The following is a 27,154-nucleotide window of genomic DNA, read 5'->3' as shown; positions in this document are numbered from 1 at the left end:
GAGCTTACCTCTGCTATGTCCACTCTTTGTCCTCTCTAGCCTCTCTGAGCATCTGCATCAATGAGTGGAAGTCAGTGCTCGTACCTACGCAGATGATCAACTTAATTGGAGCACAATTCGACTCAGTTGCAGCTTGAGCCTTCCTTCCACCAGACCACTTCACAACGCTGACTACCCTAGTGACGAAACTCTGCTGCGCCCCTCACATCATGGTATGTCATTGCCTCTCCCCGTTTGCCCATATTGTGGTCTGCACGTACGTGACACCACATGTGTGTGTCTATGTATGTGTTGTTTACAACAGTGGCTCCTCTCCCTGTACAGACCCTCAGAGATCACCTGGTGGCCAAGGTAATGGTTCCTCGAATGGTTCTGGCTTGCCTCATCTCATGGGCTGACCCTTCCAATGTCACGGTTGGTACCCCCTTCACTTCTCTCACCCCGCAGACCACCATCACAATGGATGCCTCCCTTGTGGGCTGGGAGGTTCACCTACATCATCACGCAACCCAGGGTGTTTGCGTGCCACAAGAGGCCAGACTCCACATCAACATTATGGAGCTCTGAGCAGCTCGCCTAACTTGCCAGGCCTTTCTTCCTATGATCCAATCACAGCACCTGCAGCTCGTCTTGGACAATACTGCAGTAGTCACCTACATCAGCAAACAGTGGGGCGCCATGTCTTCATCCCTCTGCTCAGAGTCCATACACTTGTGGAGCTGGTGCCTCTGCCATCACATCATGCTCCTGGCCACATACCTCCTGGGTACCCAAAATTCCATAGCTGATGCCGCTCAACAGTGCTCTCCACCTCAACCATGAGTGGGAACAGCACGACGCAACTCTCCGCCACTCATGAGAACTGCAAGTTGCCTCTTTATTTCCCAGGGGAGCCCTGGGGCAGGACTCCCAAGGTGATGCACTTCTGCTGTCCTGAATGGGAGACCTCCACTATGACTTTCCTGCCATTCCCCTCCTACCACAAGTCCTCCGCAAGATTTGACTAGACCAGGTTGCCATAATACTCATCGCCCTGTATTGGCCACATCAGTTTTTGTTCCTGTACCACCTCAGACTCTCCACCCAGGCATCTTTCTGCCTCAAAACACTCCCAGACCTTCTCAAGCAACATCGGGGATGAGTCTGGCATCCCAATCCACACCTATTTCACCTCACGGCCTGATTTTTGGATGGAGCTTGAGGATAGACAAAGAACGCTCTACCCCCAGAGTACCACATCCTTACTCAAAGCAGGAGGGCCTGCTACCAAGTTAAATGGAAAAATTTCACTGCTTGGGCTCGCTGCCATCACCAAATTTGAGTGAGCTTTCTATATGCATCATCCTTGATTACCTCCTCAAGTTCAAAACGGCAGGCTTCACCTTCAGCTCTATCCATGTCCACTTGGCAGTGCTTAGTGCCTTCTTCCATGCGATGGATGGTTCCAGTGTTTACTCACCCTACCACCATTTCACGAGAAGTCTTCCCAAAACCTTTTCCCCGGTATTCAAGCCCACAGTGGGACCTTAAGGACAAGATGATCTGCTTTCACGAAGCTGCCCTTCAAACCAATGGCAATGGTACTCCCTGTCTCATCTCTCCTATGAAGGTACTGTTCTTGATAGCCATTACCTCTGTTAGACGGGTCAGTGAGCTGGTGGCCATGATGGCTGGTCCCCCCTACCATGTTTTCCAAAGACAAATTTTCTCTAAGGCTGCACCCTAAGTTCCTCCCAAAGGTGGAGTCAGAGTTCCATCTCAATCAGTCCATTCATCTCTCTGTTTTCTATCCCAAAGCACATGCCTCCAATGTGGACAGGACCCTTTGCTTTTGCAATGTCCGCCGTGCACTAGCCTTCTTATCTCCAGAGGACCCATATTATATAAGTTTTTCCAGAACAATCCAGGATGACATAGCTTGTTACTGGCAAACACAAATTTAGTTGAGAATAACATTTTTTCAAGATTTAAACACACATCTCCCAAACTATAAAATATAAATGTGTGAGATATTTCAGACAAATGAGGTGGTTTAATCATATGCTGTTTTAGATTTTTGAGAAACCACCTATAGGTTCCGTTTTCAAAACCACGCATGCGCAAGGTCACTGTCAGTCACTTGCTAAACTAAAAAAAATCATAAAACAAAATGCAAGAATGTTCAGGTAGAGGAATCCCTCCTACTAATAAAAATTGAAGAATAAAAAGGTTGATACTTATAGAAGATGGTTGTTACAGCTCGTGGTTTCAGTCTGCTTCAGGAAACTGGTATATCCCCTTCTCCTCCATGACATTGGCAGCAAAACACATTTATGTGATTTATAAAATACAGTTTAGCCAGTGTCAGAAGTACAGTAGATCACAGAGCATTCTTGTAAAATAAGTTGGATTAGTTTTTGCCATCTGGTAAAATGGGAAAACTCCCCTTCCCCAAAAAACCCCTAAAAAAAACAAAAAACCCAAACAACCCACCCCAATATTCCCCCAACCCAAAACAAAATATTGTTTCAAGTACATTGAGCATGAATTTATTTTTAATGTCAATATTTTATGGCTGTTATTCCTAATTATATTATTACAATTAAGGAGCTTGGGGAAATGAATACAGTAAAAACCCTAACATAACGAATTTTGACTTAAATATCTATAAAATATTTTTAAACTCAATTTTAAGAATTTTAGTACAAGTTCAACTTTAAAACTTATCTGCCTTATGTGTATTAAAATTAAAATTAGGAAAGGCTCATGTACAACAAAATGTATAGAAGTTCAAAAGCAAATATATTTTCTCATGTACATTGTATTATGACTATTTTTACACTGCAGAAAGTGGGTTGAACTTTTTTTAATAGATATTTAGAGTAAAACCAGTGAGCAGCTTCCATTCTATAAAGTGTGAATAGTTTCAGTATTACATACGTGTAAAAGTAAAAGTATAAAACATTGGATTATTTTATTTTATCTGCTAAAAACCAATAATTGTCGGTTCTGAATTGGGATAATAGCCCATATAATATAATAGCCCACTGATACCAGGGCAAATAAATATCCAAGTAATAGTAGCAATTCTATTCTACATTTCTGGATGAATAAGGTTTATATGAATAGATGACAGGCCGTTTTCAAAATGTGTAAGAAGCATTAATAAAATAAGGAAGTGCTTTGTCTTCAACAGAGAAATTTACATTATCCATAACTTTTTCTTTTAAAGGCAACAGACTTATTTCAAGCATTGAAATATAGAAAAAATATAGAGCTTGTCTACACTGAGGGTATGGCTACACTTGCAAATTTGCAGCACTGCAGCAGGGTGTGAAAAAACACCCTCTGCAGCGCTGCAAATTGCGGCGCTACAAAGCGCCAGTGTAGTCAAAGCCCCAGCGCTGGGAGCGCGGCTCCCAGCGCTGTCCGTTATTCCCCACAGGGAGCTGGAGTACGGACAGCGCTGGGAGAGCTTTCTCCCAGCGCTGGGGCTTTGACTACACTTAGCGCTTCAAAGCGCTGCCGCGGCAGCGCTTTGAAGCGCTAATGTAGCCATAGCCCCCGGACTTAGTACATGGCAAGCTAGGGCGTGAATGTACAGCTCACTAGCTTGCTGCATACTAAGTCGTCTGTGGACTTTGCTACCACATGCAAAAAGTGTCAAAAAGAGTATGTCAAAGTGCATGACAGAATTTTTAGTGCACTGTAGCAGAGTCCCATGACTTAGTGCGTGGCAGGGTAGTATGCCATGCATTCACCCTGGCATGCTGCACACTAAGTCCTTGTGGAGATAAACCCTTAGATGCCCTTAATCTAGGCTGCACTCTTGTTTTTCCTTGTAACATGTAGCTGCAGTAACAAGTCATACAAGAAGCTTGGTAAGATTTAGATTAATTTCCACTAATTTTGTGTGGTACAGATTTTAGACATGGAGTACCATCCTGTTATCCAAACTCAGAGTAACTGAAATGCTTATTTAAATTGTGTTTATATTGCCTGTTGCGAGTGCTTGTGGTCCAGTTGCTTCCTTGATCATATGATTGCTTTTCCTCTAATTTTTGATGTCTCTGTCACATGTCTCTTGAATGGGATAATACTGATTAGCTACTTGGCTCAATCACAAAATAAGCAGTCATTTAAACTCAACAGTATTTAATTCCTTAATGTAGATATGATGTAAACTCTGTCTAGATATAATTGTGAAAATCATCCACAAATTTTGAGTGATTTGAAAGACATACAACTGGAAATTGGTCTTTTAAAAAGTGTGAAGAGAGGAAGAAAGAAACGTATGTTAAATGTCTAAATGACTTCTATTAATGTGTTTAATGATTAGTGTTACTTAATACATGAGAAAAAATATGCAACTTAAACATTTTAACAATTTTTGAAAAGCAGTCTAGAATAATGAGTTCATAAGAAGAATATGCATTTAAAATAACTATCTTCATAACTCTGTACTAATTAAATTCTAGAACTTCTTTTCTTATCAGATGTGTACTTACTGGTAAATGTAACACATAATGTGCAAGCTAAAAGTATCGTGTGTAATATTGGAAAATGTAGCCTGTTTCTGCTACTGTATTTAACAAAGCATATTTGGGATAATATATTTAAATTGAAATTTTGTTATCCTCTATTTTGATTTCAGACAGATTTAAGAACTATTGGCAAGAAATTCCTCCCCAGTGACATCAATGGTGGAAAGGTGGAAAAGGTACCCAAGAATATGAGTTACTAATTTATCTTCCTCCATCCATTTTGACTTCTTGATAATAGCAATATGTTTCGTCCTATTTGCGTATTCTGGCTCACATTACTTCATAAATATCTAAATACTGTATCTGGATAGTAAGTATGGTTTTTTTTTAGTGCATACGTATATTTCATTTACAAGTTTTGGAAATTTTGAAAAGTGTAAGCCACTCTGTCTGTGTTTTTTGAGCACAGGCTCTTCAGCCAGTTAAATAAATGGAAATCTGATTAATTTATATAACTTGGGGTTCTGTGTGCTTAGTCCTCATACTTAATTTTACTCCTGTTTTTGTTTATAATTGGTAGTAGTTTTCAATGCAAATAGTTACTTTTGACTTCTACGTTTTGACTGACTGTTGCTAATGGGGAAGGTTTGTGGAAACATTTTTCATTAGCACTTAGTTGCTGAACCAAGTAAAAACAGGTTTGTTTTCAGTAAGGTTGCAGAGAGATGAGATGGCCATCCATTGTGTGGATTTGATCATCGATTGGTGCTCTGCTATCTGTCTGAAACCATGACAAATGTAGTGCTAACATTAGTGAAGGGAAACCGTAACAGAAGCAACTCTGATAATAAACAGTAAAAAGGTGATTTGAGACATTTTGTATTGCAGAGTAGATTTGAGTTTTGAACCAAACTGTGCTTTTTGTGCATGTAGCTCTTAATTATTTAAATAAACAAGCTTTCTCTGTAAAAGGGTTCTTCGAGTGATTGCTCATGTGTATTCCACAGTAGGTGTGCGTGCTCGCCATGTGCACTGGTGCTGGAAGTTTTTCCCCTAGCAGTACCTGCACGGGGGAATGCTCCCGGTGCCCTCTGGAGTGGCGCCTGCCTGGCGCAGTATAAGGGGAGCTCTGTGCTCCCCCCACCCTCAGTTCCTTCTTGCAGCCAGTGAAGGTGCGTTGGAACTGCTCTGCTCCAGCTTTGCTGTAGCTTGGCTTGGCCCTAGAACTGTTCGTTTGTTAAGTGTTAGTACCTGTAATTAGTTAGCTGTTTAGTTTAGTTTAGTTAGTTGGTGAGCCCGGGCTGGGGCATCTCGGGGTTTAAGTCGTGCAGGCATTCTATGCCAAGAAGTGACCTGCACGCAGACTGTTTGCGCTGCTTCGGAGAAACCCATGTCAGCGAAAGGTGCAAGATTTGCTAGTCGTTTAAGCCTCGGACCAAAAGAGAAAGGGACATTAGGCTCTGGGCCATCCTAATGGAGTCGGCACTGACCCCGACCCCGGCACGCCGCTCCATACCAGTACCTGGGACAGGGGCATCGGTACGCGGCAATCCTCCCGTACCACCAGATGGCACTGCTCCCCGTCCACAGGGCATGCCCAGGGGGCCAGGAAGACTCTCTCTTCGCAGCGGCACCGAGGGAAATCTGGGACAGAGGCTAGGTCCATGTTGGGCAGTCCTCAATCCCCACCGGGCCCCAGGCCTCTGACTCAAGCTGAGAAGAGTAGCCCAGCCCCTTTGGAACAGGCCTTTCCGGATGTCTGGATGCCTTCCACACCTGAAGCCCTCCAGGTCGCAGGTGAAGGATCACATGGTGCTCCTCCTGTCCACGTGCACCGCCTTGGGCCTGTTGGTAAACACCACCAAGTCTACGTTAGTCCCAGTCCAGCGTTTATCGGGGCGCTCCTGGATGCAGTGTTGGCCAGGGCCTCTCTCCCGCCAGACAGGTTCGAGACCCTGAAAGGTCTCATTGATTCGATCACATGGTTCCCAGTGACAACAGACAGGGTTTGCTTGCAACTCTTGGGTCACATGTCGGAATGCACGTACATGGTCCATCACACCAGACTCAGGATGAGGCCCCTCCAGCTCTGGTTGGCCTCGAAGTTCTCCCAGGCTATGGACACGATGGACAAGGTCCTCACTGTGCCGGACGCTGTGATTGCCTCCCTATGGTGGTGGTCTGCCCCAAACAACGTGCTCCAAGGTATCCTGTTCAGGGACAGGGTCCTGTCGTTGGAGCTGGTGTCTGATGCTTCGGAGCTGGGGTGGGGGGCCCATGTGGGGAATCGTCAGACCCAAGGCCTGTGATTGGCTCCAGACCTGATCCTAAATATAAGTGTCAAGGAGCTCAGGGTGGTGCGGCTGGCGTGTATGGCTTTCTGCTCGCACCTGGAGGGCAAGGTAGCGAGGACAACATGGCCTCGATGTTCTATATCAACAGCAAGGTGAGGATCGATCCTCTGCCGCGAAGCCCTCAGGTTGTGGGACTTCTGTATAGCCCATGACATCCACCTGAAGGCCTTCCACCTACTGGGCGCCCGGAATGAGAGGGTGGATCGCTTGAATAGAGATTTTTCGTTGCAACACGAGTGGTCCCTCCACCCGGAAGTGGCCCACCGGCTTTTCCAAAGGTGGAGAACTCCTCAGGTCGACCTATTTGCAACTCAGCAGAACCGACGATGCTCCTGGTTCTGCTCCAGGGGGCGCCTGGGGAGGGGTGCTATCTCTGATGCCTTTCTCCTGTCCTGGTCAGTCTGGCTTCTCTACACCTTTCCCCTGTTCCCCCTAATCAGCAGAGTCCTGGAGAAGATAAAGTTGGACAAGGCACAGGTCCTCCTGCTTGCCCTGGCGTGTCCCAGGCAGCACTGGTACAGGACCCTCACGGGACTGGCAGTAGCTCCGCCATGGCCGTTGCCACTCTGCCCGGACCTGCTTTCACAGGACCAGGGCCGCCTCCTCCATCCCAATCTAGCGGCTCTTCAACTTATGACGTGGCTGCTCAATGGTTAGGTGGAGAGGAAAGGACGTGCTCGGACCAGGTTCAGCGCGTCCTCCTCAAAAGTAGATGGCCTTCCACTCGCCGCGCTTGTTTGGTGAAGTGGTCCTGGTTTTGTAGGTGGGCGGCGGACCAGGGTGTCTCCCCAGTGACGGCCCTGATCCAGCTTATCCTTGATTAACTCTTCCACCTGAGGACCCAGGTCTGGCGCCCTTGTTGGTCAGGGTGCACCTGGCAGCCATATCGGCCTTCCATCTGCTGGTGCAAGGGCACACGGTCTTTTCCCATGCTATGACTGGCCGGTTCCTTAAGGGTTTGGACAGTCTTTTTCCATATTCTAGACCCCCCAGTCCCACAGTGGGACCTAAACCTGGTGTTGGCTTGTCTCACGGGGCCCCCATTTGAACTGCTGGTGATGTGCTCCTGCTCTCACCTCTTGTGGAAGGTGGCCTTTCTGGTTGCATTCACGTCGGCCAGGTGAGTCTCAGAGCTCAGGGCCCTGACCTCCAATCCGCCATACACGGTCTTTCATAACGACAAGGTCCAGCTCTGCCCGCACCCCCCCTTCCTCCTGAAGGTGGTCTCTGCCTACCACATGGGTCAGGACATTTTTCTACTGGTCCTATGCCACAAGCCCCATGCGTCTAGTGAGGAGCGCTGTCTCCATGTGTGGTGGGCTCGATGTGTGGTGGGCTCTGGCTTTCTACCTTGAGCGGACTAAGGCATTCAGGAAGTCCTTGCAACTGTTCGTCGCCTCAGCTGAGTGCGCGGGGGCCAGCTGATTTTCACCCAGCGACTTTCCAATTGGATCACTTTCTGCATCCGTTCTTCTTATGAGCTGGTGGGTGTCCCCCCCCCATTGTGAGGGCACACTTGACTTGGGTGTAGGCCTTGTCGGCTGTCTTCGTGGCCCACATCCCCATCGAGGACATTTGTAGGGCTGCCATGTGGTCTTTGGTTCACACATTCACCTCGCATTATGCTATCGTCTCCCAGACGAAGGAGGACGCTGGGTTCGGCAGGGCTGTCCTCCGTCCTGGGCTTTTGTCATACTGAGAAATTAGCGTGAAAAGGAATAAAATACTTTAGGCTTCCTCTACTCAACATAGTTGCACCCCAGATCAGTGTTGAAGTATCACTGGGTTTTTGGTTTTTTTCTCATGTGATATCCACCAGACCCTGGCAAACGCACAGCTTCGAGAATTGATTTAATTTCTAAAATGATTTAAGTGTTATAATTTTCTAACCTCTTATTACACTCTTATGGATTACTTGAAGGGTAGGTGTTTTAGTTTTCACTGATCGCTGAGAGTAGATCAGGTAATCGTACTTGTCATCTGCTTCAGGGCTTTACCCTCAAAGAAAATGCTTGCTGAAATATTTGTTACCATGACCTCATTAGTTCAAAATATGAAGGCCATTCTCTCTAAGAAATATATTTGCATACTGAAAACTTAGTTATTAATCTAGTTGTCCTGGTCACCACTCAATTCTATTTTTACTGCCATCTCAGAACAGATTAGAGAATGCAGCTCTGTCATGCGTTTTCCCAAGACTGTATTTCACAAAGGGCTCTGCCTTTGGATGCCATGGTGATAGGTGCGTTAGGAGTAACAGAGATAGTAATGACCAGCTGTTACAGGAAGAAATTGCCAAGAAATACAAATATACTTTGTAAGATTGCATGGAGAAAAACAGTGAACTGTACTTTAAAGCTTCTGCTTGGGGAGGTGAAAAAAGAGTTCAGCACCCTTAGTTTAAATTCCAAAGCTCTCTTATAAATTTGTTGTTATCCCTCAGTCATAATCTAATTTATATTGCTACATTATGTGCACTTGAGGGATGTGATTCACACTTTGAGGCATTTATTGCCCTGTGTGCAAAACTTAGTACATAATGATATTGATATCTATCCAATAGGGTTTGTATGGCAGATAATTTGTCTAATGTACGTTGAACATTCACAGAGCATTTAAGAGATTAATGAACTCTTTTAATTATTTTTATCAACCTATTGTTTGGCTTTCATTTTCTCTCTCCTGTTTTTTTTGCCTTTTTTGGTTTGTTTATTCATCTTTTCCTGTTAATATGTTCCTCTGTCACGCTATGCTGAGTTGATCTGCTCGGAGAGGAGCACATAAGAGGAAGAGTGTAGTAAATCTCACTTCACTGCTTGCAAACTGAGCATAGAAATCTGGGGGCAATATAAGAGGTTAATCTAAAAATCAGATCATGTTGGGGTAATGTGTGACCTTTTGAGTCCAGAACTGACGTATTCTGAGTTGTCACTGAGGCCATATGTACACTAACACTTATGTCAGCAAAACATATGTCGCTCAGGGGTGTGAAAAAAACAGCCCCCCGACCCACATAAGTTTAGTGGCATAAGTGGTAGTGTGTGCAGTGCTATGTTGGTGGGAGAGTTTCTCCCGCCGACATAGCTACTGCTGCTTGTTGGAGGTGGCTTAATTATGTCGACGGGAGAACTCTCTCCTGTCAGCGTATAATGGCTACACAAGAGATCTTAAAGTGGTGCAGTTGCATTGGTACAGCTGTGCCGCTGTAAGCTCTCTCGGGTAGACATAGCCAGAGCATCAGGAGACTCAGGAATGTCAATTTCTATAGGTATATCTTTGTTAGTTGAGTCTTAAATTGGATATTAAAATTATCTGGTGAGAATTATCTTTTAGATTCTAAATATCAGCTTGACTATTTTAGATTTTTCTTACCTACCTCTGTTGTAAGAATTAAAAAGAAAAAAATAACCATGCCTGGAAATGTACTGTGTTTTTGTTCTGTTGCTGAAGACAGAGCCCCCAGTAGAGGGAGCACAAATCAACTAACCTACTGGTTCTTAAACTGTGTTGTGACCCCCAAAGTGGACCGTGACCCAGTTTTAATGGGGTCACCAAAACTGGTGTTAAACTTGCTGGGGCCTGGGGCTGAAGCCTGAGCTCCGGGTTATAGGCCCCCAACCTGGGGCTGAAGCTCTTGGGGTTCAGCTTTGGCCCCTACATCTGAGGCAGTGGGCTCAGGCTTTGCCCCCCTCCCCCGCCCTGGGCGGCAGGGCTCGGGCTTTGGTCTCCTCCCCCCACGATGGCAGGGGTTGGGCAGGCTCAGGCTTTGGTCCCCCCTCCTGGGGTCATTTAGTAATTTTTTTCAGAAGGGGGGTGCGGTGCAATGAAGTTTGAGAACCCCTGACCTTCCACAAAATGGAAGACACTTGAACATAATTGGGTTCTGAGAATTATCTCACTGTGAGCTACAGTTGCCAACACTGTATTTCAGAAATACGGGACCGACCTCAGATGTTCCCAGTCTAGACTTGAGCCTCTGAGGTTGAGTACCTTCTCCCTTGCTCTTTTTAAGAGTTCTCTGTCTTCAGCTCTGGGTGCTGCACAGAATCCAGGGCCTCAGGCACTGGCCAGCCGCTGTGGCTTCTGTTCAGGTTCTGCACAGGTGCCTGGAGTTGTCAGAGGCTGAAGTTGGTAGTGTTTGCCTGCTGCAGTGCAGTGCATCTCTGGGAGGCTTGGCTGTAACTAGCCGGGGACACCATTCCAAATTTCAGTGGGAGGAACAACTTTCAGCAGGGTGGAAGGGGCAACTTTCAGCAGGGTGGGAGGGCCAAATTTGAGTGACATTGCAAAAATGTGCATCTGGCAAGTTACCAACCAGCAGCACTTGGCAAAGTGGAGTGCTGTTCTGTCTTGGAATCCAGGTGCAGGAGCAATGCTCTATACCACTCTGGCAGCACCACACCCTAGTTGAAATACAGAATAAAAGGTGTCCTATACTGAGTAAGTAAGAGAGAGGCCACTTTTTATTTAAATAAGGAACGTCCCCTAAAATATAGGATTGTTGGCATAAACCAAAAGAGCCATGCCCTGGCCTAAGCAGTAACTAGGGAAAGTCCTCTCATTATTAAGCTCCCCCTACAACACACCCTGATCCTGTCTGATAACAGTGGAGGAGTACTTGTGGCACCTTATAGACTAACAAATTTATTAGAGCATAAGCTTTTGTGGGCTACAGCCCACTTCATCAGATGCATAGAATGGAACATATAGTGATAAGATATATATACCTACAGAGAACATGAAAAGGTGGAAGTTGCCATGCCAACTCTAAGAGGCTAATTAAGACGAGCTATTAATTAAGAACTCTATTACCATTCCATAACTTCTCTCCTAAAAAGACACAGTCAAAGTACACAGAAGGTTATAGATAAACTATATGATCTTGAACAAACCTTATTCCTAGAATTTTGACTTCCTCATCAGCAGAATCAGTTGTTAAAAGCAAATCCATATGTTTCTGTGGAAAGAACATTGTGGCTCAATTATATGACCACTAAGGAAGACCAAAAAAGTATTACTCTCCCTTGTGAAATTGCTTCTGCAGATGTGCAGTGTAGGAGTTGCATGCTGTGCTTTGCAATCCTGGAATGGGCAACATGGGATGGATCGCTTGATGATTACCTGTTCTGTTCATTCCCTCTGGGGCACCTGGCATTGGCCACTGTCTGAAGACAGGATACTGGGCTAGATGGACCTCTGGTCCGACCCAGTATGGCCGTTCTTCTGTTCTTAATCATTCAAAACAGTTTAATGGTTGGGGAACTCATTGACTGTAGAACCAAATGTTCCAAACTATGTTTATTAAAGGTCCCATCCACCTAACATCAGTTCTTCTCTTTCCATGAGTGTAAGTGGTATTTGAGCCATCTTCTTTGTTTTAACAACAAAGAATCCTGTGGCACCTTATAGACTAACAGACGTTTTGCAGCATGAGCTTTCGTGGGTGAATACCCACTTCTTCAGATGCAAACATATTTAGCTTTAGTGTTTAATATAGTTGTTAAAAGTAGAAAGGCTGTTTTATGTAAGGTTTTAAAGTAGCTGGATTCATGGCAAATAAAGAGAAGTAATCAGGTGGTAACTGCTGCATTTCATGTGGTAATATGTACAGCCTAGCATACTTCATATAATTCCTAGGAAAAAAGATTTCTCCTGAAACAGTACTCTGCCTGCGCAGCCTTTATGGTAAGAAGCTTTGATCCAGAGGACTCCTTTTCCAGATTAGTTCTTAGTCGGCTGGGACCAAAACCACTCCTGCTGATTGGTCTTCCTGCTCAAGGGTATGAGAGATAAAGAAGACGGAAGATTTCAGAGAGAGGGAGGGAGGTGTTTCTTACACAAACTGAACATCACTAACACGTGGAACTCAAACTCTGATATGTTGGATAGGAGGAGAAAGGTCTGAAAAATGGGCACACATTGTTAAAGATGTGACCATTAGAATTTCTTTAGGTTTAGAGATTTGAACTTCCTTAGGTGAGGCTAGGGAGTCTGAAATCTGTGGAGTTTTTTTGTGCAGTTTTGATTATGATCAATTCCTTTCAATTTTTGTAGCAAACTTTATTTATTTAAATAATGTTAGGGCTGGGATTTATTTTCCTGGTAGTTCCCTATAGTCTGTTCCAAAGAGAGGTAAGTGATTTTCTGAGGTAATGAGATAATGAATACTGAGGAGAACTTTTTGTCTGGATATTGCTTTGTTTCTGAGTCACAGGCCCAGATCAACAGGTACCATTCTCAATAAGTTTATTTTCTAAACTGAACAATATTTGAGTAATTAAAATCACCTGATATGCAGCAGATCTGACAACCTCTTCAGTCTTTTTAGTATTTATTTCTTCTGTGGGATATACCATAAATTATTCAAACACTGCAAAAGCACATGAGATCATGTAAAAATGGCATATTTTATAAGTAAGCCTGGTTGTTGTGATTCAACAATACTTGCTGCTTGGGATTCTCTCCAAGCCATAACCAGTAATTTGTGACTGAGAGGAACTTGAGAAAAAAAATCAGAAAGTACATTTCAAGTTATTTATGGGAGGAGTGCCACTTTTACTTTCTTCTTTGAATTTAACACATGATTAAAAGGTTCTAGATTATTTTGGAAAGTATTTTCAGATCAGCTGTAACTGTCTGCATATTGAATACATGCATTTCTAATTAATCTAATCTTCCTTGGGAAATGACTTTTTTTGTAAAATAACTAATGTGAGTGCCCAGACACAGAGATTTGCAGATTTAAATCTTAAGAATTATTCACAGTTAAGATACCTTGAAAGACAGCACAGAATCCATATAAAATATTTTGTCACAGACAAGTGTGACACAGGTATTCAAATATCATCACTGGCACATAGGCTCATTGTATTTGCGTGTATTAACACACACATTTTATTCTCTATATATGTTTTGCATGGTTTTTAAAATCTGTATTACCAACATAAGCCACCAGATGGCTACATTAGCTTAAAATTAAAAAAAATCCCCCTCTCCGCCAAATGCATATATGCAATGAATAACCAAGAAGCATCTTGAATTAAATACAAATAAGACTTGTGAAATGCTTATTATTGTTGGCATGTTTAAAGCGTTTCTTTAGTTTTCTGTTACAAGTTAAACATTCACTTCAGAAAAAGTGCTAAAAAGGAACTTCATTTCTGATAATTGATTGGAGAGGTGCTTTTGGCAGTAATCAAACCTAACTGGAGTTACGAGTTACCCTGTAATTACTATGCATTCTCTTTAAAGTTACATAGTAGGTTTCCTACTTTTTCTGTAGTAATTTAAGTTACGTCAGCAGCATACATGATTGTATATTTTTGTTCCTTCCTCAGCTTTCACTGGCCATTTTTTTTGATTGTCATATACATTAGTTGGTAAAATCAATCAAGTAATACAGGATGGTCTAATTTTTCATAATGTGAGCCACATGTTGGGAAGATCACATTGTGGAACTCTTCCTTTCTCATTCGCTATCCCACTTTTGACTATGTAGCATTTGTGACAACTACAGTAATTGCTTACATAAGAATGTATTGTTAGGTAAGTAGTTATTTTCATCTTGAATGCACTTACACTCAACTGACAAAGCTCTCATCAATGTGTATAGTGACTTCTTAACCAAATGTCAAAACCAATACTCCATCCTCATTTTCTTTTATCTGGTAGCCACCGTAGACACAGTGGTCTGTGCTCCTCCTCTCGAAATTTTATACTCTGGCTTCTCTGAGTCTCTTTTCTTGGTTCTCCTCGTACCTCTCTAGTCACCTTTCCAGTGTTGGATCCTCCTCATCCACCCTCCAGCTTTCTGTGGCTGTTCCACAGGACTCTGTCCTGGGCCACCTTCTTGTCTTCCTCGACACCTTATCTCTGAGTAAGCTCATTGCAAACACAGATTCAACTACCATCTGTATGCTGATGACTCATGGATGTACCTCTCTGTTCCAGATGGGACTCTTTCTGTCCAAACTAATATCTCTGCCTGTCTCTCTGATATCTCATAGAAGTCTAGCTGATGGCTCGAGTTCAGCATGGCTAAAAGAGATCTCTTAATGCACCCTCCCCATCCCTCTGGGATCCTCTGCTTGTACAGGAGACTTGGGATGAATAACAGGGAAATGGGGAGGTGAATGCCCAGCGTCCTTTTCCTCAGGGGTAAAACAGTGATTCTGCTTTCCACCAACCCTGTACCCCTCTGCCAGTGGTTTATGTTTAATTACAGCTTGTGATTGCTCATAAGAGTCTGCATACCCAGCTAATTGACCCACTGCATCCACCTTTTTGTCCCACAAGTACTGTTTTACGTGGTCACTATACATATTCAGGAACTGCTCTTGAGCAACCAAATCACACATTTCTTCAAAGCTTGTAATGCCTTTTCTCCTCACCGTCTTGTCATTTCATTTACATAAGACACATTACTTAATCCAGTTCCCCTCTTAAGGCTCTTGAATTTAACCCTTTAGGTTTCAGATGTAATCTGAAACTGTTTCAAAACCAATTCCTTAAATATACCATAGTTTGAAGCATCAGCAATAGCCATCTTAGTGTCTCTGTCCAGAGCTCTTTCAGTCAATTTTGCAACCAAAGTAGTCATGTTTTGATCCTCAGGAATCTCATGGAGAGTGCACAGTTTCTCAAAGGTGATGAAATATTTGGCAGTATCACTGGATTCATCATATAGTGGGCATAACCGTTCCCATCTGTGGATTTTTGGGGAAGTGAAGCCAGCTGCTGAAGAGTTCTGTCTCTTCCACTCCATTATAGCCAGTTCATGCTTCTGGGTCTCAATTTGGGCCTGCATTTCTTTGTCTTTTAATTCCAGGGAAGCTTTTTGTGCTTCAATCTGAGCCTGTTTCTGGGCCTCAGTTGCTTTGTCTTTTAACTCTCTCTCTCCTTCTCCTGCCTTTTTTCATCAGCCTCCAGCTGCCTGAGTTCCAGGGCTTGCTGGTGCACAGCTCTCTCCCTGGCAATTTGCGCATCAGTTTCCATTTGTCTTAATTCCATCTGCCTTTTGTGTTCATTTTCCTTCTCAGCAATCTGCAACCTGTGCAGTTCTGGCTTCTTCTGAGCTTCACTCTTGCTCATTTTGCTTACTTTTCTGTCCCTATTTCTATTACCCGAAATAAGCAAACAGAAAATAACAAACCAGTAACTCCTTTGTCTGTTCTTCAGCCACCACACTCAAAACTCACTTAAAATCATTACCAGTGTCTCAAAGCAATCACCTGTGCACATATCCTGCTTACTACGCCACTGTGACGGGTTCGGTCACAGAGATCGCCTTGGGACTGTCACTTAGTAGATTACAAGCTTTCTAATGACACCACAGAAGGGGTATTTAGTGGGAAGCATATTCCACTTATGTCATACTCATAAGTGTATTTCCATAAAGTATATGGAGTGCAACCTCACACTTGTAAAGGCACAAACAAGTTTGTAATGACCTAATATTAAAAATGTTATAATAATTTGATTAAGATCATTTTTGCATCAATAGTGAGGTCTTCCTCCCCACCAAAACCTTAAATTATAGGTGTATTTTGATATGCAGGAAAGATGTGGACATAGTTTGCTGTGATTAAATGGTATGTCTGAGAGTCCTATGTGCTTCAAGCTAGGAATACATTATAAAAATAACGTAAAAATCTGCAGTTACAGGGCTAGCAGGTTTTTTTTTAATGGATTAGATTAAGACTAGTAAAGGAAAAGGAAGGAGATCATATTTTAACAGGTGCTTTGCTGGAAGAAAGCTATTTGATACATTGTACTCTTAATTTTTTTCAGTAATATTGCTTCATGTACTAAATTGACCTGATCCATGTAGGTTTTGCCTTTTAATTTCGTTTTAAACACAGGAAAGGAAAACCTGAGGCTTTATATTTGAAGGATGCTATCTGTAGTATAAGCTTTTCTTATCTAGTTTGTTTCCGTATGTTAGTTTTTCTAATGGTTTCTATAATGGTTATCTTTTCAGTTGATTTTTTAAACTTTGCAATTACCATTAAAATGTAAAATCACTAACAATTTCAAGTGTTTGTTTTAAAATCAGACCATTTTAAAAATATGTGCCCCTCATATAATTTTCAGAAGCCAGTGTTCAAGATTCAGTGTCTTGCTGTGTAACAGCAGGTGATATTTTTTTCTATTATGTTTGTGATAAAGGCAAGTAGATACTCCTTGCCTGGGGAACTCTCAACATAGAGTTAAAAGTACTTTTCAGTTGCAGTGCTTTAAACCAAAAGATTTCAAAGCATTACTTAAATTGAGTTAAGGCTTATGCTCTGTGAGGTAGAATAGTATTATTATCCCTACCGTACCAATGGAGACACTGAGCCCCGAAATTAGTGGGCTGACTTTTAAAGAGGCTGAGTGCCTGAGGTTAACTTAATAGGAGTTGCAGCTGCCTAGGACCTCTGAAAATAAACCCACAAGTGACTTGCCCAGTGTCACAAAATGAGTACATGACATTACCTGGAACAGAGCCTGGAAGTCCTTACTTTCAGTCCTGTGCTTCAAAGCCATATTTCCTGTCCAATCCCAGTTTTGTTTTAAGGTGGTTGTGATGGGCAGCAGTTCTGCAGAAAAGGACCTAGGGGTTACGGTGGACGAAAAGCTGAATATGAGTCAACAGTGTGCCCTTGTTGCCAAGAAGGCTAATGGCATTTTGGGTTGTATAAGTAGGGGCATTTCCAGCAGATCGAGGGATGTGATCATTCCCCTCTATTCGGCACTGGTGAGGCCTCATTTGGAGTACTGTGTCCAGTTTTGGGCCCCACACTACAAGAAGGATGTGGATAAATTGGAAAGAGTCCAGCGGAGGGCAACAAAAGTGATTAGGGTGCTGGAGCACATGACTTATGAGGAGAGGCTGAGGGAACTGGGATTGTTTAGTCTGCAGAAGAGAAGAATGAGGGGGAATTTGATAGCTGCTTTCAACTACCTGAAAGGGGGTTCCAAAGAGGATGGATCTAGACTGTTCTCAGTGGTAGAAGATGACAGAACAAGGAGTAATGGTCTCAAGTTGCAGAGGGGGAGGTTTAGGTTGGACATTAGGAAAAACTTTTTCACTAGTAGGGTGGTGAAGAACTGGAATGGGTTACCTAGGGAGGTGGTGGAATCTCCTTCCTTAGAGGTTTTTAAGGTCAGGCTTGACAAAGCCCTGGCTGGGATGATTTAGTTGGGTTTGGTCCTGCTTTGAGCAAGGGGTTGGACTAGATGACTTCCTGAGGTCCCTTCCAACCCTGAGATTCTATGATTCTATGATGTCACCAGTTTTTGAAAGGGAAATACAGAATTCTGAGCTCAAAAGTGAAGGATCTGTTTTAAAATATTTCATTTATGAAAGGTGTGTAAACTCATTAATTAGTTAAGTAAACAGTTATTACAAGTATATATTTTATTAGGGGTTTAGTTTGTTAATGGAGCTTTGCACTTTTAAGTTTTCACTATTTGGGTGGGGAGTTTATATGTAATAAAGCACAAAAACCTCTGTTACTAGAATATTATTAAGCTTGAAAAATAAAGGGAATGCCAGAATTAAGGTTGATTGTACAATCTTAATTCATCCCCCTTGTGCATGTGCATTATAATATAGTCTTTATATTATTACTAGGGCCCTAGAAATTCATGGTCCATTATGGTCAGTTTCATGGCCATGGGATTTGAAAATTGGTAAATTTCATGTTTTCAGATGTTTAAATCTGAAATTTCATGGTTTTGTAACTGTGGGGGTCCTGACCCAAAAAGGGATTGGAGGACAGGGGAGAGGGGGTTCGCAAACCTGTTGTAGGAGGGTCATGGGATTGCCACCCTCACTTCTGTGCTGCCTTCAGAGCTGGACTCCAAAAGCAGCAACTGCAGAGCTTCTTTCAGCCTCAGGAGTTCTCAGGGGTGGAGGTGGGTCAGATCTCACCTGTGCTGCTGGGAGTGCCCCAGCCAGGGGCTCCTAGGGCTATTCCTGGCTGGCTTGGAAGGGACAACCAGTGTTCCCTCTAATTTTTCCCATCCATGTGCGGAATTAATTTTATGTGAATCACTATATCGGTTATGTGTGGTGGGACTGGGGCAGAGGGTTGGGGTGTGGGTAGTGCGGGTTCTGAGGTGGGGCCAGGGATGAGGGGTTTGGGATGCAGGCTGCCCTGGGGCTGTGGTGGGGAGAGAGGACCCCGAAAAGCAGCACCTGGGCTGGGGGAGTCCTCTCTCCCTGCTGCAGCAGGGAGAGGGGTGTTTGGCCCTGCCGCAGCCCTGGGGCTGGGAGGGGATTGTTTGGCCTCGCCGCAGCCTTGGGGTTGGGAGGCGGGGGTGTTTGGCAGCCCCACATACTCCAAGCTCCCCCATCACCACCCCCCATCTCACCCCACTGCTTTCACCATCCTCCTATTCCCCACCTCATCCCACTGCCATCTTCCCGGCCCACCTTGGCGACGCCGCTGAGTGCAATGTGCATACCTGGGCGGCTCTTCTAATTAAGTGCGCGGCCCTTGGTGGCTCTTTGGGTACCTCTCTCGCTTGCAAAAAGCTCTGCAACCCTCCCTCCCATTTCTTGCCCCCATTGCTCTGCATCCGCAGGGGGAGGGGTGACTGTACAGGGTGTACTCCCTTTCCAGATGCATTTATTAGCTTGTTTCAATAAAATAAAGAAAATTTATGTGAATTTGACAGGGTTCATTGATTGACACTTTACAACAGCAAATAACACTCAAAGCTCAACTCCCTGATTGGTAGATTCGGGCATCTGAGACAGTTTTGTAGTGTAATGGTCTCAGTTGGTAACCTCAAATTTGAGAACCACAGCCTTAAGTTAACAAAAACTTTGAGCAGGGGGTTGGACTAGATGACCTCCTGAGGTCTCTTCCAACCCTAATTTTCTATGATTCTTCTGGGATTCTATGAAAAACAAGTGCGGGGGAAAAAATGTTCTGGTTTCAAATGTCATTAATTGAATGTCAGCATGGACCATCCAGCAATCATGTCTTTCTTCATTCCCTGTCTCTGTGCTGAAAACACGTGTCCATGTTTAGACACTGCTGTCTCTGCATCCATGGAATTTGTTGTAATTGTCAGCGCCGAGCTAGACTTGCAAGATGGGGGATTCTGCCTTCCACTGAGTTCCAGAACTGTAGCAAAGACAAACTACAGTTCGCTTCTTTGACAATATTTTCATAAGCTGGCATCTCCAACCTACAATTCTTATCAAAGCCAGGAATTGCATTAAGCGAGGTTAAATCTGCCATCAAAAGGTGCATTTGTGCAGGGTCAAAAATACACACTGCTTCTAGGAACCCTGCTGCAGGTTGTTGAAACTTTTGAGCCGTTTTTGTTATATCGATTGACTCTTCTCCATAGCAGTAGAGTGTTTGTCTGAGCTTTTTTGCTATGCGTGAGGACACCTGCTGAGCACTGGCATTTAACTCAGCTTTGTCAGAGCGATTTTCGTTTGACTGTGCTTCAGCCCAGAACAATACGTCCATTACTTTGTTGTATGCTTGGTGGATTGTGACATGTCGAGAGTCAAACCAAGTGATTAAGTGCATAAGTCCATGACAACGAACTGAACTTCCTCATTCAGCTGAGCATCATTTAGAAGGGTTGACAGTTGTGTTAAAACCTGCATTTTCAGTGTCAGTGTCAGCTCTTCTGAGACGAACTCAGAGTAGTACTTCAGGTGAGCTGCATGGTATTGTACAGCCCGAAACTAGGAATTCCAACAAGTAATTACTGGCTCTTGGGGAAGTGCAATTTTTTGTTCCCCAATTTCAGTAATTTCAGTTGTGTTTGCAATGTGCTGCCTGTATCAGAGTTTGCAGCTAGGGCAGTGTTAAAAGATCTATTTAATGTAGCTCACCAGTTTATCAACTTTACCAAACTCGCATCTCCACAGCTCACTGACAAGAGAAATTATATGTGCATTACATGTAATATGGGCAGCATTTGGCATTAGAGCTTGGAGAACCGATTTGAAAGATTTAGTTATGTAAGTTGCATTGTCACTTATGAAAACAGATACCTTGTCAAAGTTTGCACTGTATTTTGAAATGGTTTTAATTATTGCTTGAGAAACTGTAGTGTAGTTAACGGCATCCAAATAAATGCAGTCGGTAAGCACTGTTAGCTTTCCTGTCTATACATCTTTGACCTTGTCAGAAATAAAATCAAACAGAACATGCAGTACATAGTTGTCTTGCTCATCTGTGGACTCATCCAAAATAATTGCAGAAGACTCAAATGGGTTAATTTGAGACTTCATCTTCTCAAAATGTGTAGCAAAAACCTTTGGAAGGTCGTCCTGTCATAGCTTAGTCTCACTTGGTAAGCAACCGGCATTTTGTACATTCCGTTGAATGAACTCACACAGCTTTGGGTGATCAGGTTTTTCCAATGTATATTAGCATTTGCAAATGCATCCACGAATTCCATTCTAGCTAAATGATGGGTCTCAGAGCTCTCTGTTTCCTTCTTAAAAAGAGAAGATTTTTTGTTTTGTTTTTTTTTGTTTACCAGAAATACACTATCTGCAGCCCTGTTTCTGCTTTGATGGGTTTCGAAGTCTAAGGCCATGTCTACACTACCAATTTGACAAAAGTGATGTTGACACCCAAAAATCAACATAATAAAAATCAGAATCTCACATTCACACTTGCTTCCTTTGTTGGCAGATTGTGTCCACAGTGGGGCACCATCATTGACAATGTGGGCAATGCACTGTGGGTACGCATCCGACAGTTCAGCTCAGTACCTTCTGCCACTAGGTGTTGTGGGCAGGGAGAGCGGATTGCGGTGCGTCTTGGGACCCGGCTCAATGTTCCGTGATGCATTGCTTTCTGTCCCAGCACTCCATGGGGTTCCGGCTTTGTTTTGCAGTATTTTTGCAACAGGCTTTCTTTGCTGTGTACCCCAGCATCTTTGTGAGAAGGGATAGGTCCCACACTGTTCTCTTGTGCTCTGTTAACTGTCATGAAGACATCACGGATGGCAGTGCAGTTAATTGTGAAATTCGTAACTGAAGAAGACTCACAGGTGCCCAACATTCTGTGTGATATGGATAGGAGCAACTTTAGATGGCTTTTGGTATTCACAGAACAGCTGCATAGACTAGACTGTCGCTTTTGGGCTTGGGAAACAAGCACTGAATGGTGGAATTGTATCATCATGCAGGTGTGGGATGAAGAACAGTGGCTACAGGAAGGATGGTGGCTTTTGGATGCGGAAAGCCACCTTCCTTGAACTGTGTGCGGACCTTGCCTCAGAACTGCGGCACAAGGACACCACCATGAGAACTGCCTTATTGGTAGAGAAGCGTGTGGCAATTGCTGTGTGGAAGCTGGCAACTTCAGACTGCTACTGGTCAGTTGCAAATCAATTTGGAGTGGGGAAGTTGACCATTGGGTCTGCATTAATGCTAGTGTGCAGGGCAGTAAATTGCATTCTGCTATGAAGGACCGCAACTCTGAGAAATGTGCGTGAAATAGTGGACAGCTTTGCAGAAATGGGTTTCCCTAACAGTGGAGGGGCAATAGATGGCACAAACATTCCAATTTTGGCACCAGACCACCTTGCAACGGAGTACATCAATAGGAAGGTGTATGCAAGCTTTATAAATAAGTTACAGTGTCACATATTGCATTCAGTATCTATATTATTTTCAACATTTACAACAGAGTGAATGCTGGTATTTAGATTTTTTTCAAATGTAATACTTTCAGTTTCTGTTGTGCAGGAAAGCTTTTGCCTTAATTATTTTTTATTTCAGTTTAGCTAGCAGGCGCAGAGACAATATTTTCTTCATTTGGAGTAATTCATTAAAGTTTGGAACCCAACTGTGAGTTGTAAAAGCAGGATAGTTTGTTTTCCTTTTTCAGTTTATGAATAAAAAACAGGTGGGAGAAAATGACATCTACTAATTCTAAGAATTTGAAAGACAAGGAGGCAGATTATCAAAAGTATTTAGGCACTCAAAGATTCAGATAGGTGTCTAGGGAGATTTTTTTAAAAACGTCTAAGCAAGTTAGGTGCCTAACTCATATAGATTTTAACAGAAGTTAACCTTCTTGGGCACTTCAGAAAATTCCTCTAGGTCAGTGGTTCCCAAACTTATTCCGCCACTTGTGCAGGAAAGCTGCTAGTGGGCCGGGCTGGTTTGTTTACCTGCCGTGTCCGCAGGTTTGGCCGATTGTGGCTCCCAGTGGCCACGGTTCACTCCAGGCCAATGGAGGTGGCGGGAAGTGGCGGCCAGTATGTCCCTTGGCCCGCGCCACCTCCAGCAGCTCCCATTGGCCTGGAGCAGCAAACCGCAGTCACTGGGAGCCATGATCGGCCAAACGTGTGGAAGTGGCAGGTAAACAAACTGGCCTGCCCCGCTAGGGGCTTTCCCTGCACAAGTGGCGGAACAAGTTTGGGAACCACTGCTGTAGGCACCTATCTGCATCCTTAGGCACCTAAATAACTTTGAAAATTTGGGCCATGACGACCATCAAGACACTACCTACAATTAATACTTTCTTTGTTTAATAAATCGCTTAGTTTTAAATGCAAAATTTGTTTTCTTAAAACTTTTTTTCTTATGTATCCAGCACATTAAGGTAATTTTATTTAATTAATAAAAACAAATTTAAAATGCTGTTACTGTGCGTTTTTAATTGAATTCCAGTGTCCATTTTAATACAACTTGGCACAAATCTTGAGTCAAGAAGAATGATCATCTGGTAAAGAAGAAATGCATTGTTTACTTTTTTTTAACATAATACAAATGTAAAAATTAAGCATCTGAATAGATGTATGTTAAGTTATATAATTGCTTAAATAAAATGTGTATAGATATAGCGTATACTCTGGGTTACACTAAATGCAGTTTAGGGTTTTTTTGGCTAAGAGCTCTATTTGGTTGTGTATCAACATGTTTTAGTGGTTGTACCAAACTTTGTTAGGAAAATAAATAAAAAGGACAAATGCAAAACAAGACAAAAATGATTTAAAGCAAGGTTTTCTGCTTGCTCATTGAAATCATAATTAAAATTGGTGATTTAAATCACTTGGATTTATATAAATCCACCCTGACTCTAAGTCGAGCAAAATGAGATTCTTTCTGTGGGATAGCTAGTGCAACATGGATTTACTGAATTTAGTTATGTGAATTTTGCTAATGTCTTCTGGGGGCCATACGATATGTTAACCCCCCTATTTGAAGACCCTATGTTCCTAGTTTAGCTGCCAGAACTAGCTGGAATACAGCTCTTTTAAAGCCAGCTGGTCTGTAAAGCCAGCTGATATTCACTTTACTGCACTCTGGCTTTGGGAACCTGTGGTATAGCATTTTCAAATCCTAGTGTTTGGCCTCCATGATAATCTGAAAGTGACAATATTTTCACAGCATTTTTTTTAAATACTCTTCATCCCCTTCAGATAATTGGCATTGTAACGAGTATATATATGTAGAAGACTGCCTTTTCTCTGCAAATTCATTTTATGTACAAGATAGTCTAAAACATGAAGTTTCAGAAATTGCAGACCATTAGGCTGTGTTTTGCCTATAGGCTTCAGTTTGTATGGCTAGACAACACTGTGTAGCAAAATCTCAATGTTTAAAACAAAAAAAGAAAAATGTGATTGAGTTTTTCATGTTTTCACTTTTCATTTTTTCATTTTGTATTTATAGCTGGAAGGCCCATGTGTCCTGCAGATACAAAAAATACGCAATGTTGCTGCACCAAAGGATAATGAAGAATCTCAGGCTGCTCCCAGAATGCTGCGTTTGCAGATGACTGATGGACACACAAGCTGCATAGCAATAGAATATAATTACATGTCAAAAATAAGGTGAACAACAATTTTCTTCACTGAGTCTTTGTTGCAACATTTACACATTATATAGGATTAATGGAAAAATCAGTAATATGCAAAATATTTCCCACTTTGTCAAAATAACAAAAAAATAAGCAGAATTAATTCTTACAATGCAATAGACCTTTTTGTTCCTGACTGCATTGCCTTTTTCCCTTTTCTTCTCTTGTTGTTCTTGGTTTTTATCCCAAAAATATCATAGCTTTTGCTTTTTACTCCCGCCATGTCAGAGAGCTTGCAATTTTCCTTGTACTTGTTATGTTTAAGTTCCACAGAGAATAAATAGAGAAGTCAGAGACAATTGTCTGATAAATTTGAGATGAAGAGGAAACCTGAAAAATAGTGAAATGTCAGGCAACCCAGGTAAAATGCATACAAGAGATGAGTAGATGAAGTTGCTCCCCAGAATCACTGCTCTACAGGCAAAATGCTTCTGAAATAAATGTAGTCAAACTTTACTAATTCTGGGTCACTGAGAACGAAAATGATGCTTAAAATTGTTGATTGGCTCTAGTTTTCAAGTTATGCTATTGGGTCAGTATATACGACCCTTGACTTGGGAATAGCGGAGGATAAGTGAGTTATAAAGGGAAGGGATCTCAATTTAAACCAGAAATGACTAAAATACATCTTTGACTGGATCTATGAATAAATCTATGACTGGGTTTGGACAGTACTTGCTTTTTAGGCAAAGCAATGAATGATGCAATCTGAAGCTGGTATTGCATCATACATGATATGAATTGCATCGTGTTATTCCTAGAAGTCATGGATGATGCAATCATAATGAAGCTTACATCACTCTGCTGAACAAATTGTCCTGTATCAGCTCTAGAAATCATACAGTGTCGTGCTCTCTTATTTGTCAGTTTTTGATTTTGCAAAGGGACACATTTCTGTTTAGCCAAAGTGAGCAGAGATGCCTCGTACTTGTGTGAACAGTGCAGATAACTTCTGCTATGTTCATGGTGAAGTGACTTTTGCATCACAAAAGCGCAGTATAACCACTATGGTTAAGAAAGCCTATCACCTTTATTTTGGCTGCAAAATTGGAGATCAGGACAAGAGGTGGGCCCCACACATATGCTGCAACACTTGTGCAACAAATCTTCGCCAGTGGTTGAACAGGAAAAGGAAATCTATGCCTTTTGCAGTGCCAATGATTTGGAGAGAGCCAACAGATCATACCAGCAATTGTTACTTCTGCATGGTGCCTCCAGCTGGGAAAGGTGTGTCAAAGAAGAAAAAGTGGAGTGTGCATTATCCAAACATTCCATCAGCTATACGCCCAGTACCCCACGGAGAAGGACTGCCGGTTCCTGATGCACCAGAATCATTCTCACTTGAGTCAGACGAGGAAGAGGATGAAACTTCTGGTCCTGAACCATCAATGTCCCAGGACCCACATTTTCTCCCATCCTCCTCCTCTGAACCACATCTCATAACACAAGGTGAACTGAATGACCTTGTCAGGGATTTGGAACTACCCAAGAGTAAGGCAGAGCTGTTGGGCTCCAGACTACAGCAGTGGAATCTCCTGGCAGGTGATGTTAGGGTTTCCATGTTCCGTGACCGTCAAAAGGATCTTGTCCCATTCTTCTTCATGGAAGGTGGTCTTGTAGCCTGCAACAACATCGATGGTGTGATGGCAGCCCTCAACATCGTTCATGATCCAGATGAGTGGAGACTGTTCATTGATTCATCGAAGACGAGTCTTAAAGCTGTTTTACTGCATAATGGCAATGTTTTGCCATCAATTCCAGTTGGTCATGCAGTCCATATGAAGGAAACCTATGACAACATGAAACAACTTTTGAGGTGCATAAACTATGACCAACATCAGTGGCAGCTTTGTGGCGATTTGAAGGTTGTTGCTCTCTTGCTTGGTCTGCAGACTGGATACACAAAGTACTGCTGTTTTCTCTGCGAATGGGATAGTCGTGCAAGAGATTCCCACTACATCAAGAAAGATTGGCCACTCCGACAGTCATTGGAGCCTGGGAGGAAAAGTGTTAAGCATCCACCACTTGTTGAATCAAGGAAGATTTTGTTACCACCCTTACACATCAAGCTGGGTCTGATGAAGAACTTTGTCAAGGCCATTGACAAAACACAAGCAGCTTTCAAGTACCTCTGTGGAAAATTTCCAAGGTTAAGTGAAGCTAAGATAAAGGAAGGTGTCTTTGTTGGTCCTCAGATTCGTGAACTTCTTCGAGATGATGCATTTGATCATGCACTGCGTGGCAAGGAAAAGACGGCATGGAAAGCCTTCCAGTTAGTGGCAATAAATTTTCTCGGAAACAACAAGGCAGACAACTACAGGTTGTTGGTGGAAAACCTCCTCAAGGCATACAAAAGCCTTGGTTGCAACATGTTACTAAAGATACATTTTTTGCACTCTCATCTAGATTTTTTTTCCTACCGAACTGCGGAGCAGTGAGCGACGAGCACGGCGAGCGATTTCACCAGGACATTGCAACAATGGAGAAACGCTAT

At 42.9% G+C, this 27,154-nt stretch overlaps 1 protein-coding gene across 2 annotated transcripts in view; it reads left to right on the top strand.

The window, feature by feature from the left end:
* TDRD3 (tudor domain containing 3) overlaps positions 1-27,154 on the top strand; it is a 271,154-nt gene that overhangs the window by 97,280 nt on the left and 146,720 nt on the right. The window contains exons 3-4 of one of the 2 annotated variants that reach the window (XM_045012123.1): positions 4,634-4,699; positions 24,474-24,634. In XM_045012123.1, the coding sequence (XP_044868058.1) occupies positions 4,634-4,699; positions 24,474-24,634 (227 nt within the window). The remainder of the gene's footprint in view (positions 1-4,633; positions 4,700-24,473; positions 24,635-27,154) is intronic. The other variant, XM_045012124.1, reaches the window with a different exon arrangement.

This window comes from Mauremys mutica, chromosome 1, assembly GCF_020497125.1.
Source record: "Mauremys mutica isolate MM-2020 ecotype Southern chromosome 1, ASM2049712v1, whole genome shotgun sequence".
Taxonomy (NCBI): domain Eukaryota; kingdom Metazoa; phylum Chordata; order Testudines; family Geoemydidae; genus Mauremys; species Mauremys mutica.
The sequence above is the reverse complement of the archived record's forward strand: the minus strand, read 5'-3'. Positions and strand labels throughout refer to the sequence as shown.